The sequence below is a fragment of the Equus caballus genome, chromosome 29 (assembly GCF_041296265.1).
Source record: "Equus caballus isolate H_3958 breed thoroughbred chromosome 29, TB-T2T, whole genome shotgun sequence".
Lineage (NCBI taxonomy): Eukaryota > Metazoa > Chordata > Mammalia > Perissodactyla > Equidae > Equus > Equus caballus.
The window spans coordinates 19,057,285-19,075,586 of record NC_091712.1 but is presented as its reverse complement, the minus strand read 5'-3'; the positions used below and the strand labels follow the sequence as shown (position 1 = coordinate 19,075,586).

General features: G+C 38.4%; 1 protein-coding gene across 1 annotated transcript in view; it reads left to right on the top strand.

The window, feature by feature from the left end:
• Positions 1–8,728: 8,728 nt before the first annotated feature.
• Positions 8,729–18,302, top strand: part of MTPAP (mitochondrial poly(A) polymerase) — a 31,408-nt gene continuing 21,834 nt past the window's right edge. Inside the window, exons 1-4 of the mRNA XM_001493752.5 lie at positions 8,729–8,941; positions 14,446–14,618; positions 15,158–15,391; positions 16,431–16,655. Coding sequence (XP_001493802.2) covers positions 8,788–8,941; positions 14,446–14,618; positions 15,158–15,391; positions 16,431–16,655 — 786 coding nt within the window. The 5' untranslated portion in view covers positions 8,729–8,787. The remainder of the gene's footprint in view (positions 8,942–14,445; positions 14,619–15,157; positions 15,392–16,430; positions 16,656–18,302) is intronic.

The window sequence follows — 18,302 nt, the reverse complement described above, 5'->3', positions numbered from 1 at the left end:
GGTGGTTCTCGCAGAGTGAACTGCTGCCTAGTCAGCTCCCCCAGCTTCACCCATCAGATCCAAGATTCACGAGCGTAGTCCGGGGCATGGGTCTCCAAGCGGGGGGAAGGCCTGGAATACTGAGACACATCTCAGCTCCAGTTAATTAAAGATGGGGAAGCTCCAGACATACCACATGGTCCCCGAAGCCCTCTGTCTCGATGCACAGGTTACAGATTTAATTGTCCCCAGAGGAACACTGAATTAGAGACCACACCAAGAGTCTGTACTTTTTAAAAACTTAAATCTGGTTGCAAAACAATTCACATCAGTAAAGACATGCTGCAAATTAGAGGTAATGAAATTTACTCCCAGTTCCAACACTCAGATCAGCGATAATTACTGTCAATATTTTAATGAACATCATTCTGATTTTCTTTTTAATGCACAGAAATTAAGATTCTGTTACCTTTATCTCTGGTAACTACTTTTAAAATTAACTTTACAAGAGAGAGGATAAAAATCACCACCACAGCATTTTAAAGGCAATTTGCTCACTCATTCGTTCATTCAACAAATATTTGAGTGTGCCCTGTTCTCATCAGGGTCCCATGTGCTGGGAAACAGCAGTGGAGGAAACCCCATGGCTTTCAGGGAACCCAGAGTTGAGTTGGGGGGAGAGACACCGGACAAGTAACAAATATGTATCAGTACAACTTGTGACAAGTGTCCTGAAGGAAATGAACAAGGTGGAGGAAGCGAAGGGGTGTGGAGAGATGCTGATGGACTGAACCTTACTTAGATCAGAGAGGACCTTTCTGAGAATGTGCCCCTCACATCAAAATAATGATGTAGATTACAGCAACCTGGTATGGGTCAAAAGTGAAATAGCTGTTTGTCACTTAAATCCATGCTTTAATTTTGTTATTACTTGATGTGGACAGATTCTCAAAGTAAGCAAAGATCTTAGAGGTGATTTACTCCAACACTTTCACTTTATACATGATGAAAATGAGGTCAAGAGGGTGACTTAGCCAAAGTCACATTACTAGCAAATAACAGAACCAGGTCCGGAAGCTAGCTTTTTTGACCCACAAATCCCATCTATTATTACTGTAACATGCAGCTCCTTGTAGAAAAGAGTAATATAAAGAAACGTTGGGGTCCGGCCCAGTGGCTCAGCAGTTAAGTGCACACGTTCCACTTCGGCGGCCTGGGGTTTGCCGGTTCAGATCCCGGGTGCGGACGTGGCACCCCTTGCTAAGCCATGCTGTGGTAGGCGTCCCACATATAAAGTAGAGGAAGATGGGCACGGATGTTAGCTCAGGGCCAGTCTTCCTCAGCAAAAAGAGGAGGATTGGCGGCAGATGTTAGCTCAGGGCTAATCTTCCTCCAAAAAAAGAAAAAGAAGATAAATGAAAGTAAATTAAAAAATATATATATAATCCATTATATGGTATTTTTATCTTTCTTTCTCTAATGGAAAGTCTAGGGTGAAAGAAAGAAAGTGGGTTTTTGTGTTAAATAACATCTAGGTGTCTTTTTTTTCGCCTTTTACTAGCTGTGTGATTTGGAAAAGCTACTTAATCCCTCTGAGCTTTAATTTCCTTACTTGTGAAACCAAGACGGTTAGTAAATGTGGTTATTATTCCAATGTGTAAGTGGAGAAAACAGTCAGTGGGAGATTATAGGGAAAAAATGGCGTCCACAGAGTGCTACAATGTAATGTCTTCAGTGTAGAGGAAATAGCGTAGAACTTGTTAGCGGTTGGGTTTTTCTTTCAACTGCATAGGACTCGAGTTAGTAACAGAAACCCGGTCAGTGTGTTCAGAAACCCGGCTAACCAATTCAGCAGGTCGAAGACATATTGCTGTGGTTTTTCTTTTGAAGATACCAAACCTTCTGGTTTTCTTTAGTGCCTCTTTATTACACTTACTTTATTCATTGCATCATAAGCCACATGGTGGTAGTTTCATTTTTACCATGTGAGCTGGATTATTCCACTGCAAATCTCCCTATGGTTCTTGGAAAAATATCTGAAATTGTTAAGAAACAGGACGTTTTAAAGGAAATACCCAACTAAGAAATTGTCGAATGTCTTACATAGTTTGCAAAGGTTTTAGGGAGATCTTGACAGTCTTTTTAGAAAGGTCAATTTAGAGGCCTATTTTTGTGTCTCAGGGACCTGCATAGAGTGCTCATTCTTTAGAACACTAGAACAGATAAGAATAAGCCAAACTTTTTATGTCTTTGAGCCTTTAGTTATGAGGCTCCTCAGGCAGCCTTCTCTTTTCCTAACCCAGCTGGGTTGCCACAGACCAAGCAGAAGTGGCTTGACCCAGGGAGAAAATGTGGGTTCCCTTCAGAGGAGTGGCATCAGACTGTCCCCAGATACTGGTCCCTATCCAGCTAGAGGCTGGTTTTCTCTGCCTACAAGAAGATGGTATTGTTGTAGCTTGGTGGCAACAGCATTTCCTGAGGGTTAGGCAAGGCAGCCAGTGACAGGTGGTCTGAGAGGGACAAAGGAAACATGGTAAAGCAATCTCACTTCCTTCTTGCCTGTTCCAAGGATCTTTTTCTTTTCTTTCTTTCTGTCTCTTTCTTTGTCTGCTTCTTTCCTCCCTCCCTCCCTCCATTCCCTTCCCTTCCTTTCTTAAAGAAAAGAAGACATGAGTTAGTATTAAATGTGCCAAGAATAGAAATGAGTATTTCTGTACTGCTGACTATGTGTCTGAGTTCATGGACTTGTTGGGCTCTAAATTTACAGAACTCATTATTAAAGATAGGATCACAATTAAAAATCACATATAAGTGAATCAATAAAGCTTTGCAATCTAAGTAAAAAATTAGTATCAGCAAATTTAGCAAATGGAGCAAATGTTATTATTATTACAAATATAGCAAAAAAAGTCATGAACTTGTTCTCCATGGAGAAAAGTGCTTAAGTCCAGCAAAAACTAGATTAAGTGAGATGTTTTTCATGGGGTGAAACCATCTCTTCAGAAAAGTGTAGAGTCCCATGGGATTACCCACACAGATAGTGATGGCCGTCAGCAGTGCTTCTGAAGTTTTAGCATACCTAACAGCTTGTAAACAATGCAGATTCCTGAATCACAACGCTGATAGGCTGATTAAATAAGTCTAGGGGTACAGCCCAGAACTTTATATTTTAGTAAGCTCACCGAATGCTTCTGCCGCAGGAATCAGGTGTCTGAATTTTAGAAAGCCTAGCCTCCCCAAAGAGGAAGAAACAGTGTGAAATATACAGAGTAAAGGAACATTGTGTCACATTCCAAAAGCCAATGTTCACATTTTAAAACATTTGCTTACAAGCACTTGTCTGTGACTTTAAATCTAACTGACCATTCGTGTTCCAAAAATGGTAGCAATTGCTTAGAAAAAAATCAGAGGGGAAAGAGAAAAGTTGTCGCAAGCTGTCAACGTTTACATAAGCATCTCAGAGAGTAGTGATTACTTACAGCTTTGTTTTTTAACCTTGGACAAGTTATTTAATCTCTCTGTGCCTCAGTTGCCCCTCCATACATGAAGGAAATAGTTTATTTTATCAATTCTCAGATGAACAATTTTTCCCATAGTTTAATATCTCTGAAATCAGTGTGCCTTTCCACCAACAATGAGAAAGCATTGTGTACCACATTAATTGGCAGCATTTTTCTCAGTGGTGCATAAAGGAGTGTCTTAACCTAGATGAAATATGGTAATAATACCTATAACCTAGGGTTTTGTAGGGGTTAACTAGTCAAGATACAAAATGCTTAGAACTGTGACAGGCTAATATTAAACACTTAATAAATATAACCTATTAGTATTTTAATCTGTGGATGGATTGTAAATTAACTAGTCCCCTATGTTGGACCTTTAGATTGTCTCCAGTATTCCTACCATTATATACCTCATTGAATATCCTTGTATGTAAACCTTGATGTGCTTCTCTAATTAGAAGTGGAATTACCGCAAGTGGAATTACTACGTCAAAATATATTGAAAGGATGGACTTATAATCACGGTGACTAGAAAATCATTCAAGCTTGGGTTAGAATCACAACTTACTCTATGACCTTGGTCATTTTGCTTACCCTTTCTACATCGGTTTTTGCATCTATAAAATGGGAATAATAATAACATTCACAGGCGTATTGTGAGGTTTAAATAAGATGATGCAGTTAAACACAATACAATACTAGCCCATAGAAAGTTCAAAAGCATTGTAAGCTATTTTCATCAGGACAGTGAGACCCCAGCGGCACTGCATGGCTTCAGGCTTGCTGTGGATGAGTATGCATTGCGCTATGTAATCACCAGTTTTCAACAGTGCCCCCGTGTGGCAGCAGTAGAAAAAAGGCTTGCATTGTCAGAAACGACCAGATTCATGAGTTTTCTCCTGGTGTTTGTTGACAGGACTGTCCATTTGGACAGCAGAAGCCTCTGCCTGGGATTCTGGAATAATCTGCGATGGATAGACTCAGGAAAGAGGTAATAGACGATGCTAATCTGAATATGAGGGCCTGAGCAATAGCTTTACATACTGAAAGATGATGATCTCATTTAGATCTCATAGAGATATATATGTAAACTGCTGAAACAGCTCTTCCTCATTTCTATGGAAACAGCATAGGAACAGTTTACCTCTCTGCATAATATCACCATGAGAAATCACTTTGGCAATTTTATTTGTTCCTTATCAATCGCGGCAAACTCTATGACTGAATTTTAGTGAATGGTTAAGATTGGCATGCTGATGCCCAAGCTGTAATTCATGGAAAGCCTCCTGGCTTGAATTTCTGGAGAAGCTGGGAGGACTGGAGTCTAGAAATTCCAGAAGTGATGATATAAGGAGCACACTGAATATATTAAACTGGCTTGTCAGATGATGAATTTACATATTTCATGAATTTTATTTGAGAACATTATGTCAATCTTAATTCTGTGGTTTCTACAATCTACTCATAAAGGTTAAGTGAAAGAAAATATGATTTTAAAATAACCTTTTACCTTCTTAAGTTTATGAATATCTACAACTATAGAGCTGCAATTAATAGTTGAAAAATTACTATCAGCAGCAAAACCATAAAAACTCAAAGATATGGGTGTGAATGGTCAGTTTGAATGATAATAAATTTAGAATATATCATTATAAAGCTTTATATGATTTTTTTTTAAAAGATTTTATTTTTTCCTTTTTCTCCCCAAAGCCCCCCGGTACATAGTTGTGTATTCTTCGTTGTGGGTTCTTCTAGTTGTGGCATGTGGGACGCTGCCTCAGCGTGGTCGGATGAGCAGTGCCTTGTCCGCGCCCAGGATTCGAACTAAGGAAACACTGGGCCGCCTGCAGCGGAGCGCGCGAACTTAACCACTCGGCCACGGGGCCAGCCCCAAGCTTTATATGATTTTTAAATGTAGTTTGACCATATTTAAGAATTCATATAATAACTTCATTAACAAAGTTATATGAAAGATGTAAAGTGTTTAAAGGTGCTTCCTTTTTACCCCTATATGTATTTGGTACAAAACTAAAAAAGATGTGAAAAAGTAGACAATGAAAAGTATGTTAATCAATCAACAAAAATTAATTAGAGTAATAAACCATATTAATAGAATAAAAGACAAAACTATAAGATCATCTCAGTAGATGCAGAAGAAAAAAACAACATTTGACAAAATCTAACACACTTTCATGGTAAAAATGCTTAACAAACATAAAGAGAAGGGAACTTCTTCAACCTGAAAAAGGGCATCCACAAGACACCCACAGCTAACACCCTATGTAATGGTGAAGACTGAATGCTTTTCCCTTAAGAACAGGAACAATACAAGGATGTGCATTCCCATCAATTCTATTCAACATTGTACTAATGGTTCTAGCCAGGGTAATTAGGCAAGAAAATGCAATAAAAGCTTCCAGATTGAAAAGCAAGAAGTAAAACTCTCTCTCTTTGCAGATGACATGATCTTGTATATAGAACATCTAAGGCAGCTACAAAAAAACTATTAGAAATACTAAATGAGTCAGCAAGTTTACAGGAGACAATATCAATATACTAAAATCAACTGTATTTCTATACACTTACAATGAACAAGCCAAAAACAAAATCGAGAAAACAATTCCATTCAAAACAGCATCATAAAGAATAAAATACTTAGAAATAAATTTAATAAAAGTGTAAGACTTATACACTGAAAACTGGAAAACACTGTTGAAAGAAATTAAAGACCCAAATAAATGGAAGGACCTCCCATGTTCATATTCTAGTAGATTAATATTAAGATGACAATACTCCTGAAATTGATCTACAGATTCAACACAATCTCTATGAAAACTCAGCTGTCTTTTTGGCAACAATTGACAAGTTGATCCTAAAATTCATATGGAAATGCAGGGACCCACAATAGCCAAAAAAATCTTGAAAAAGAACAAAGTTGGAGGAATCAAACTTCCTGATTTTAAAACTTACTACAAAGCTACAGTAACCAAGACAATGTGGTACTGGCATAAGGCTAGACATGTAGATCAATGAAACAGTATTGAGAATCCAGGAATAAACCCATGATCAACTGACCTCAACCAGTATGCCAATACCATTCAATGGGAAAGAAGAGTCTTTTCAACAAATAGTACTGGGACAACTGGATATCCATATCCAAAAAAATGAAGTTGGACCCCCACTTCATACCACATACAAAAATTAACTCAAAATGGATCAAAGACCTAAATGTAAGAGCTAAAAATATAAAAATCTGAGAAGAAAACACAGGGGTAAATCTTCACTACCTTGAGTTAGGCAATGTTTCTTAGATATGACACTAAAAGCACAATGAGAGAAAAAACAGAGAAATTGCATTTCCTCAGAATCAACTTCCATGTTTCAAAAGACACCATCAAGAAAGTGAAATTCAACACACAGAATGGGATAAAATACTTGTGAATCATATATTGATAAGGGACTTATATCAGGAATATTTAAGAACTCTTAAAACAATAATAAAAAGACAAATAATCCAATTAAAAAATGGGCCAAGAATCTGAATAGACATTTCTCCAAAGAAAATGCACAAATGGCCAATAATCACATGAAGAGAGCTCAACATTCATCAGAGAAATGCAAATCAAAAGTGAGATATCATTTTACACCCATTATGATGGCTATTATTTAAAAAAACAAAACAGAAAATGACAAGTATTGGCAAGAACGTGCAGAAATTGCAACCCTCATGCACCACTAGTGGGAACGAAAATGGTGCAGCTGCTTTGGTAAATAGCCTGGCAGTTCCTCAAAAGATTAAACATAGAGCTACCATGTGACCCAGCACTTCCACTCCTAGGTATACACCTAAGAGAAGTGAGAACATATGTTCACACAAAAATTTATAGATGAATATTCATGCAGCATTATTTATAATAGCCAAAAGATGAAAACAACCCAAACATCCATTAACTGATGAATGGATAACCATATGTGGCATATCCATTGTTAAAAACAAGACAACAGCCCCCAAATGGAGTCACTTATGCCAAGCCTCACTTCACCAAACAGACTTAATTACAGTTTCGGCTCTCCCAGAAATGGAATCTTAAACAAGTCAATCAGGAGTCACCTGATCAGCACTGGTGAGGTAATCTGCATGATAGACCCCTGCTATCCCCTAAAGGAAAGTAACTTTGCAGTAACCAACCCTCTTTTTTGCCTAGTATAACTTCCTTGTTCCCATTCCCTTCTGCCTATAGAAGTCTTTCATTTTGCGCAGCTCCTCAGAGCTCCTTTCCATCTGCGAGATTAGGTGCTGCCCTATTCAAGTTGATTTTTGCTAAATAAACTCTTATAATTTTTAATATGCCTCAGTTTATCTTTTAGCATCATACAATGGATTATTATTTGGCCGTGGAGGAATGAAGTACTGAGAGATACTACAACGTGGATGAATCTTGAAACCATTATATTCCTCCAAGTGGAAGAAGCCAGTCACAGAAAACCACATATTGCATGTTTCCATCTCTATGAAATGTCTGAAATAGGCAATTCCATAGAGACAGAAAGCAGATAAGTGGTTATTTAGGGCTAGGGGGAGTGTGGTGATTGAGGGCTGATAGCTAACGGGCACAAGGTTTCTTTTGGAGGTGACGAAAATGTTCTAAAAATGTGGTGATTGTTGCAGAACTTTGTGAATATACTAAAAACCATTGAATGGTACACCTAAAGGGGTGAATTGTTTAGTATATGAATTAAATCTCAATAAAATTGTTACCAAAAAAAGTGAAAAGGACACTCTACCAGACAAGCTAAGTTTAACTCCCATTTCTGCCCCTGACTGGCTGTGTCATTTTAGGAACGTCATTTAACCTCTGTATGCCTTAGTCTTCCCATAAATAAATGGAGATAACAATAGTTCCTACCTCACAGGGCTGTTGTAAGGATTAACAGTCAATACATGTCAAGCACTTAGAACAGTGTCTGGTAAAGAAAAAATGCTGTCATTTATGATACTTGGGATACTTGATTCCCAAGTTAGCGCTCCTTCCTCGTGATCTTGCTCTCTGGTTCTATTTTCATGACTCTGAAACAGTAGGCGACTCATTCTCTTGGGGCCTTGTTTTAAAGAACTGTGGGAGACGGGAAACAAAGCACATCTGAAAGCTCAGCCATCTCGGTCCAGGCCTTAACACAATTTCTTCTTTTAAAGCGAACGTCTTTCGCCTATTTTGACCCTCTAGGCTGCCCATTCTTTTTGCCTCGGCGCGCATGCGCAGAAGCGGAATGCCCTTTCGTCTCTCGCGCTTCTGCTCCATTGACAATGGCGGCTCTCGGCGTGGGTCTGTTGACTCTGTTACCCGTGTGTGCTCGGAGAAGTCCAGTCCTGCGTCCTATCCACAGGCTTCTCAGTCGTCCAGGAACTGTGGCCGCAGACGTAAGGAGAGAAGAGCAGTCGTCGGGGAGCGTGGAGACAGGTGATGGCGCCCCGTCCTCGGTTGCTCTGTAGCCCCGGCCCACGGCGGGCTAGGGAAGGGGGAAGAGAGGGCGAACGCGTGGCGTCAGGAAACGGCCGTGGAACCTTTGGCAATAGGGTGAGGCTGTGTCCCGTCCTCCTCTCATCTCCCTAGGGGAACCCAGGGCCGCCTCCGTTGCTCGAGTGGTGGGATGTGTGACATTTCTTTCTCCGAGACTCCTGTGCTCGGTAATGAGGTCGTTTAAACCTCTGTGAATTCCAGGTCAAGAACACCGTTTGCTAGTATTTTACAACTTGGCGAAATAATGTTCCCAGTAATGACAGTGATGGCACGTACCAGTCGGTTGCTTCATCATTCGCAATTGTATCTGATTTTGATTCTCACAGTTTGCTGATGGAGATCGACTATAGTGAAGCCTTGATGAGTAACCAGGATTCCTGGCTCCCAAATGTGGGGCTCTGCCTATGAAATTTAGCCGTCTGCTTTATTCTTTTGGCCATTTCGAGCAAGATCAGCGTGGTAACAGACCTGCACCCACTAGAACAGGCTGTTGTCCTGCACGCGTTCTGAATTTATATTCTTGTGTGTTGAGAAGCTCTCTAGTAGCCAACCCGTCTTGTGACCCAAGAGTTGTGTGTACGTTGTTTACAATTGTTAAAACAATCTAGCAGAAATGTATCGCTGTCTCCGTCTTACAGATGTGCACAGAGGCTCCAAGAGCTGACTTGTGCAGGGTCATATAGCTGAGTTAATTTAGACTTCGAGTCGAGCAGTTAAACAAAAGAAAATGTGTTGATTTCTACCATTTCTTGAGCTATAGTTTTAAGAAATGAAATTATTTCTGGGAACAGTTCTAAAGTAGGCTGAACAAGGAAAGTATTTTACCCTAAAGTAAATGATGGGATTGCTCCCCTCATCAGACTGCGTCAAAGACTTGTATTGACAGTGAGAAGTGTTACTTAATATGACATTTCATTGAAATGCTGATTGGATTGTATTTAGTAGAAGCTGATTCTGTTAAAAATTCTTCAGTAACTCTGAAAATTTGAGTAAGGATTCTGCCAAAGACACTATTGTAATTTAACATCTGTACAGTGGTTTAAATTTGAGAGTATTTTCAAATGCTCTTTGAGAAATAAAACTCTGTAAAGAAGGTATGGAAGGAATTATTATTACTCCATTTTATGAATGAGGAAACAGACTAATCCATGTGGCTAGTTCAGACTTACCCAGCTATTCAGTAGCAAAGAAGAATAAAACCTTCTGATTCCAAGGCAATCCTTTTCACTTAGTACAGCTTTGTTGTTTTTCTTAGGAAATGTGCTTCATTTTGTATCATTAGGGTCATTTAACTGACTAAATATCCATGGGCTCTTGTGGGGCATAACAAGTAAGAAAATCCTCATCTGAATTTCTTTTCCATTTCTTTTCCGTTTTTAAAAAGAGAAGAAGGCAAGTACACCTTATAGTCACATAGAAGCATATAATTTTATAATTGGAACTTGAGAAATATCCAGTTCAATTTTTCACTCAGTGTGAGAACTCAGTGCCAAAACATTCCTATTAACCTTTTCTGGTAACAAGAAACACACTGTTTTGTAAATCAGCCAGTTCAGTTTTTGGTCAGGCTCTAATGGGTGAAAAATGTTTGTAATGAACTAAAATATGCTAATTTCCATTTCCACGTTGGTCTTAATTTTGACATAGCTTTCATGTGAGTAGTGGAAAGAACCTTAATTTAAGAGTAAGAATATGTGATGTATTATTCAGGACTCTTTTGGGTGCAGGCGACAGAAACTAACTGAAATTAGCATAAGCAGAAAAGGGAGGATATACCAACCCCTGTAGCTGGACTCCAGAAAGAGACATAGCTGCTTTAAGGTAGACTGGTTGGATGTGGTCAGTGTGAGGTATTCTCCTCCTCATCTATTGTTCAGTGGCCTCATTCTCTGAGATTCTTCTCCATGGTGGTGTTGGTGGACGCATGGCCACCAGCAGCTCTGTGTTCACTGCTTGCAGCTCTCTTCAAAGGGAAGAGTGAAATAATCTTTGACCTGAATTTGAAAAATTCTAAAAAAGAGCTTTTGATTGATCACATTCCCACCCTTTAGACCAAGAGGAGTTATTCAAAACAGTGTGATAATCCTGGCCTGTCTAGTAGGGTGAGGGTAACTGTGATACTAGAGTCGCTGTGTTGGCAGATCCACCACAGCCGCACAGAGTGGTCTACCCGCAGGGCCCTGCTGTTCCCAGAACAAGGAGGCCGTGCCAGGCATCCAGACAACAGTGACCGCTGCAGGTTTGAGTCTATCATAAGATATTAGCACTTACTAGTTTTTCCTCTTAACTTTGTGTCATTTGTAGATTTGAATAAGCCTTTTGTGAGATGATAAACTTAAACTGCCTGAACTTTTTGTCCCCTCCTTCACAACCTTGTCATGTCTACATTGTGCTTACCTACTGTTGTTCAAGGCCAGAGCTGTAAAGCTTTAGGTGCTACCTCTCCCATTTTCTCAGGCACGCTGCCCCATCTTTTATCAACCTTCTCTATCTCAATCTCTGCTCCAGTCCCTGCTCTTCCCCAGTAATCCAGCTGTAGGATATACTTGCATAAAAGTGCCAAGACAATGTATACAGATGACCTTGCGTTATTGTTTGTGATAGTGAAGAAAGGGAAACTGTCTACATATCTATCAGTAGAGGATTGGCTAAACTATGGTAAATATACAAGAATACTTAAACAATTATTTTTAAAATGAGGTAAATATATATCTACTGATATGGGAAGATATCCCCAATGTATTACATTTTTAAAAGCATATTACAGCCTAGAATGTATGGTATAATTTTGATTGTGTAAAAAATGTTTATGGAGACATACAAATGTATATGTTTAGGTATGACTTGAACATGTCTGGAAAGGTAAGTACCGGGCTTAATGATCCGCTGTCATTAGAGGGAGAGGCCTGGGGGAGGATTTATACTCCTACTTAATGAAATTTCACAGTTTGACTTTACTTTCCCAACAAGCAGTTGGACGTCAGTCTAGACTCAGTAAAATCGGAAACAAGAATATATAGGTGGTAATTACAGCTGGAAAAGTGAAAGCCTGTATCATAAAAAAAGATGGAAATAGTTGGAAGGACTGTCAGTAGACTGAGATGAAAGTGAATAAGAACAGTCCCTGTCCTCAATATGGAAGGGAGAGATTCTTCCATATTGTGAAATAAATGCACCACCATGAATTACATTCTTTCATAGATGTTGAAGTAAGGTAATACAGAGGTGGAAGAGAGTCTCCTGTGGAGAGTCAGAAGTCTGCACAGACCTGAGTAAGATTTGGAGGATGGGGGCTGGCCCCGTGGCCGAGTGGTTAAGTTCGCGCGCTCCGCTGCAGGCGGCCCAGTGTTTCGTTGGTTCGAATCCTGGGCGCGGACATGGCACTGCTCATCAGACCACGCTGAGGCAGCGTCCCACATGCCACAACTAGAAGGACCCACAACGAAATATACAACTATGTACCGGGGGGCTTTGGGGAGAAAAATAAAATCTTTAAAAAAAAAAAAAAAAAAAAGATTTGGAGGATGAATGGGAGTTTGCAGGCAGAAAATGAGAAGGTGGGCATTGCAGCCTGAGAGAAGGAGACACTGAAAGTTCATAGTGTGAGTGATAGTTCTGTGTGGGTAGACTGCCATCAGTCAACAGTGCAAAAGGAGGCAATGGTAGAAATTCACATTGAAGAGCAGAGATGGACCAAGATGCCAGTACCTATACCCATGCTGTGGATTGGGAAGCTGTTGAAGGGGTTTAAGCAGAGAAGTCAAAGAATGAGACTTTACAAAAAAGATTATAAAGATTACTTTGGCAGCAATGTAGAGATTGACCTGAGAAGGACAAGATAGAGTGAATGAGACCAGTTTAGGAATTAGGCTGTTGTGGGGATACAGGCCTGAAATAAGAGATTGGTGTTAAGGAATTGGCATCCAGAATAGAGATGAGAACACATATTTAATAGATGTGTTTTCAGCATCTTGTACAGTGAGTGTAGGAAAGATAGTCAGTAAGTGTCTGATAATTGTTAGAAACGTGGAGTAGGTCAAGGCTGAGAGTTCTCTTTTGTGCCATTGGACAATGGACTTGCCTGTAGGTCAGTGCTAATGAGCCGAGTTTAGGGGTCAGCCAACTCTTAACTGTCATTAGCCCACATTTCTCTGTCTTGTCTATGAGAATGTCTTGGAGTTTGCTGAAATCAAGGTACAGTGTGTTTTCAGTATGTCCTTGATCCCTTAGTTTTTTAACCTTTCGAAAGAAAATGAAGCTAAAAGCCCCTGCTGATTTCCATGCATCAGTTACATTTTCTATTCTATTTAATCTCTTTGGAATTTTGTTGGGGGTATTTATATCACATGTGGTGGTTTATAATCCCTGGAATCTACCATTCCAGACTTTCAGAAGAAGCACTTTTAAGCCACTCAACTAGAAGTTAAATATCTTGGAGGAAAACTGAGTTGCTAAGATTTGGTGGCTTTAATGTTCTTAGAACTTGAATGCTTTTCTTTTTTCTTATAGTTTACTTGCTGATCTCTCCTTTGCAGCCAGTGGATTGTTAATATTTAATTATTGACTATCATAGCTCCTGTTTTCATTTCCTGAGATTGTAAAATTCCTAACCCCTGGAGTGTTTTTTTTTTTTTAAATTTTTATTGAGTTAATGATAGTTTACAATCTTGTGAAATTTCAGTTGTACATTATTGTTTGTCAGTCGTGTTGTAGGTGCACCCCTTCACCCTTTGTGCCCACCCCACACTCCCCCTTTCCCCTGGTAGCCACTAATCTGTTCTCTTTGTCTACATTTTTAAATCCTGGAGTGGTTTTTAATGAAAGCAAAAAATTACTCTTTATTTCTTTAGTAAAATTGTCCATGAGCTCTTTATGGGCAGCAACTAGATTTTAAATTCTTTGATTTCCCTGTGATACAGAGCACATGATAGTTGGTAACTCATTGTTAATTGTTTGAGCCAGATCAAGACCCTTGACAGAAGAACTATAGTAACTTAGTTAAATACATTAAACTTCTAAACTCCTTGTCTGTTTACACTCAGGCTTGTAATAATTTCTTTTAGGCTTTGAAATGTTATAGCTTGCACAGATTTTGTATGTGTGTATTTGTGGGAGTGTTAAATGAGTGATTTTAGTTTCCTAGTTTTGCTTTTAAAATTTGGTGGAGCGCTCTCTCTTTAGCACTGTTTGTTGAATATAGTAATCAGAACAGAGAAAGCGGGCAGTTTTAGTGATAGTCACAAGAGAATGGTGAAATGAAAATTGAAAGTGTGTAGCTTCACCCTTAGAAAGGAAGAGAAGAAAGAAGATGAGATTAGGATAAAGTGGTTTAGTCACATTTAATATCTTTATACACCTTATCAAAATATTCTTTAAGTCTTATCAAAATATTCTTTAATTTTACGTGTGTGTGTATGTTGGAAACATTTTTATCTCATTCATAGGCTCTGAAGACCAAACTCCCAAAAAGAGGTTCTCTGAGGTCCAGAAAGAAAGACGAGAACAGGCACAGCGGACTGTTTTAATACATTGCCCAAGTAAAATCAGTGAAAAAAAGTTTCTCAAATATTTATCCCAACATGGACCTATTCATAATCATTTCTTCTATGAAAGCTTTGTAAGTATGTGAAAAACAATCTACCTTAACATTCGTGCTTTTTTTTAAAGTTGTTTACTCTTGTCTCTTTGCAATATGATAAAGTTAGATTCTCTTTTGACACCCTACATCTTTCCTTATTTTCCTTCCTAAATTTCTTTAATGAGGGTTTTTTTTTGACCTGAGAACAGAAATCCTTACAGGAGTATTACAGAATTACAAGCTGTTTATAACTGAATGATTCTATTATTTGAATACTTTAAATAGTCCTCTTATCTTAGGGAGAAGGGCCAGTGGGAGGGGGGTCTTTGTTTTGTCTTTTAATTTTCTGTTTCACCTTTCTCTTCAGCTTCTCTTGACTAATAGCACTTTAGAGTGGTCCTTTTCTTACTTAGCTTATAATGATTACAACCAGTGCCCATGTTAGAAGCTCATCATTTGTGAATTTTAAAAATTAATGTTTTTCATGTTATGATAATCACTCTGAAATATGAACTGAAATACCATGTAGGATGTATCATTGTGAAACGTGTCCTGTTTGTCTCATGTTCTTGGTGTAGGGGCTTTATGCTGTTGTGGAGTTTTGTCAGAAGGAGAGTGTGGCTTCACTGCAGAGTGTGACTCGTACCCCGGGCCTGGGCACGGAGGCCGCCATTCCGTTCCGGTCACGGTGCTTCAGTTTGAAGCTGAGGAGTCCCTCAGGCCAGCCCTCGGAGCCGGCGCGTGTGCCGTGTAACAGTCAGTCGCCTCCCTCAAGCAAGAAGCTTTTTGAATTACTCTGTTATGCAGAAAGTGTAAGTTTATAGGTGTACTTCCCCAACTTTAAGAAATATGTGTGCGTGATATGATTTCTTGGAAGTTCTTATGATTAAATATGCAAACAACAGAATACATTGAGTGAAAAACGAAAGGAATCCTTCCCCACTCCCTGCCCTCACCCCGTTTGTACTGCTTGGGATAACCACGTTCTTCCAAAGCTGGTTGGGCCTTTGGACTATGCATGTTTTCTTTCTCTAGTCAACATAATGACAGACAGTTGTACACAGCATTCTTCTATGAATTTTAAAATATCTTATTTCTCATTTTATCTCTTCTTTCTGCTCTTATAATGTTTGTATTAGTTTTGGTTTTTTTCAGACTTGTCAGAGGTTTAGCTGGTTTAGGAGTCCTTTCAAAGAATCAGTTCATGGTTTTATTAAAGTGTTATTTTTTGGTTTGATTTTCTAATTCTTAAATTTTTACTTCTAATCTTTTATATTTTGTTTTTCTTGAGTTGAATGCTTAGTTCACTTATTTTCAAATATGGACATTTGAGGCTATGATTTTTATTCTAAATATTCAACTCCAATACACAGCTTCAAAATGTCATCATTTTAACACCAGTGTTCTGGTGAATATACAGAATTGTTAGTCTAAGGGACTGAGAAATCTTGGGCCTCGTTACTTGAAGCATTGCTTATTTCTACTGTTTTTGCCTTTAACTTGGTTCCTTTCTCTCCCCAACTTCATTTAAATGTCCAGCTTTATGGTGGTTTTGACCTCCTTTTCTGGAGCATTTTACTACTTGCATTTTCCTAAAACAACACTTTATACTCATTGCCTAAGAAAAGTAGTAGTTTTCATTCTAGCCAACTTCTGTTTTGCTAGTTTCATCTTTCCTCAGTGTTTTTTAAAGGATGTTTTTAAAAATCCACTTTTAAGGCTGAAGAAAAAAAGATTGCATATTTTTAAGGTAGGTCTCCAAAGCCGTCGAATGTCTAGAAGTAAAGTGACGATTATTTTCTGTGACCTGTACATTTTCTCTGTTTTGTTGCTTTTGTTTCGGCCAGCTAGATAGATGATCAGCTGGACACCCTCTTGAAGGCGTCCCAGCTGACGGAGGAGAACACCAGGCTGCGCTACCTCACCTGCTCCCTTATTGAAGACGTGGCGGGCGCCTATTTTCCAGACTGTGCCGTCAGGCCCTTCGGCTCTTCGGTGAACAGTTTTGGGAAATTAGGATGTGATTTGGACATGTTTTTGGATCTAGATGAAATAGGAAAATTCAGCGCTCACAAGGTAATTGTATTTCTTTAGATCACTAAAGTTGAGTTGTTAGAAAAATAAAGGAAATCTTCTGACTTAATAAAATTATAACTGTTGATTTCTAAACTTAGTAAACAGTGCCGTTAAAGAGTATGGTCCATTTGATATTGGTTCTCCAGAATTGTAAATTCTTCCTTTGTATTGGCCTAACTTGTGATTATTTTTTGTGAATATCCTATACATTTGCAGTAAAATGGTTGTTCTTTTCAGGAGTTCAGAAGGTTTTTGGTTAGTCCAAGTTAGTTACTGTGTTATTCAGATTATCCGTATATTAACTAAGTGTTTTATCTGTGTGAGCTAGTTACTGAAAAATTTAAAAATCTCATGATTTTTAGTTTTGTTAAATTCTCCTTCGAATTCTTTGGATTTTTGCATTTTTCAAAGGCCATGTTAGCTACTTATAGCTATATGGGTATATGATTATTATATCTTCTAATTGGGTTGTTCATTTATATTAAGTTATGTTCTTCATCTCTGTAAATGCTTGTCCTTAAATTCTTGTTTGTTTGTTAAGGTGCTCGCTTGTTATTTGCCTCACGTATCTTTTTTTTTTTTAATTTTTAAAAAATTTTTTCTTTTTTTTAAAGATTGGCACCTGAACTGACATCTGTTGCCAATCTTTTTTTTTTTTCCTGCTTTATCTCCCCAAATCCCCCCTGGTACATAGTTATATATCTTAGTTGCAGGTCCTTCTAGTTGTGGCATGTCATATTTCTTCTTCTGTATCTGTATTTTCAGCCTTTACGTGTGTTGTTACATTTTGCATATATCTCTTATAAATAGTGGATCACTGATTTATGTGCTTTTACTCTAGTCTGTGAGTCTTTTAGTTGCATGTATTTATTTATTACTGATAATTTTTTCATTCACTTCTCCTGTCTTATTTTTTATTTCCTATTTTCTTTGCTTTTTGTTCCCTTCTTTCCTTCCTCCTATGTGGGTAATGGTTTCTTTATTCCTGCCCTTTCCTCCTTCCCTTTTTTCCTCTTAATAGTTTAAAAATTATTCCATTTATGTTCTTATTAACATGCATGTCTAACCGAGTAAAAATTGGTATCTCTACCATCCTCTCGAACAATATAAGGATGCTTTCATGTAGTTACAACTTTGAAAGGGCTTCTGTGTTTTTATAAAATGTTAGGTTTTTGTGACTCTGTCTTTTTTTTTTTTTGCTTTTTTGGTAAGGAAGATTGAGCTTGAGCTAACATCTGTTGCAAATTTTCCTTTTTTTTTTTTCCCCTCTCCCCAAAGCCCCAGTACATAGTTCTGTATCCTAGTTGTACATCCTTCTAGTTCTTCTATATAGGATGCCCCCACAGCATGGAGTGATGAGCATTGTGTGGGTCCACGCCCAGGATGTGAACCAGCAAACCCAGGGCACCGAAGCGGAGTGCATGAACTTAACCACTAAGCCACTGGGCTGGCCCGACTCTGTCTTTTTTAATGTATTTCAAACTACTGCATGTGAATGTCCAGTTGATACTTCAAACTTAACATTTCGACTACAAAACTTATCTTCATCTTCTTGCAAATTTTTTTGTTTTTATTAAAGTTCTTATGTATGTTTCACGTTAGTGACATTTTAGCTTTCCTGACATTTGCTATCTTTTTTAGCTGTTT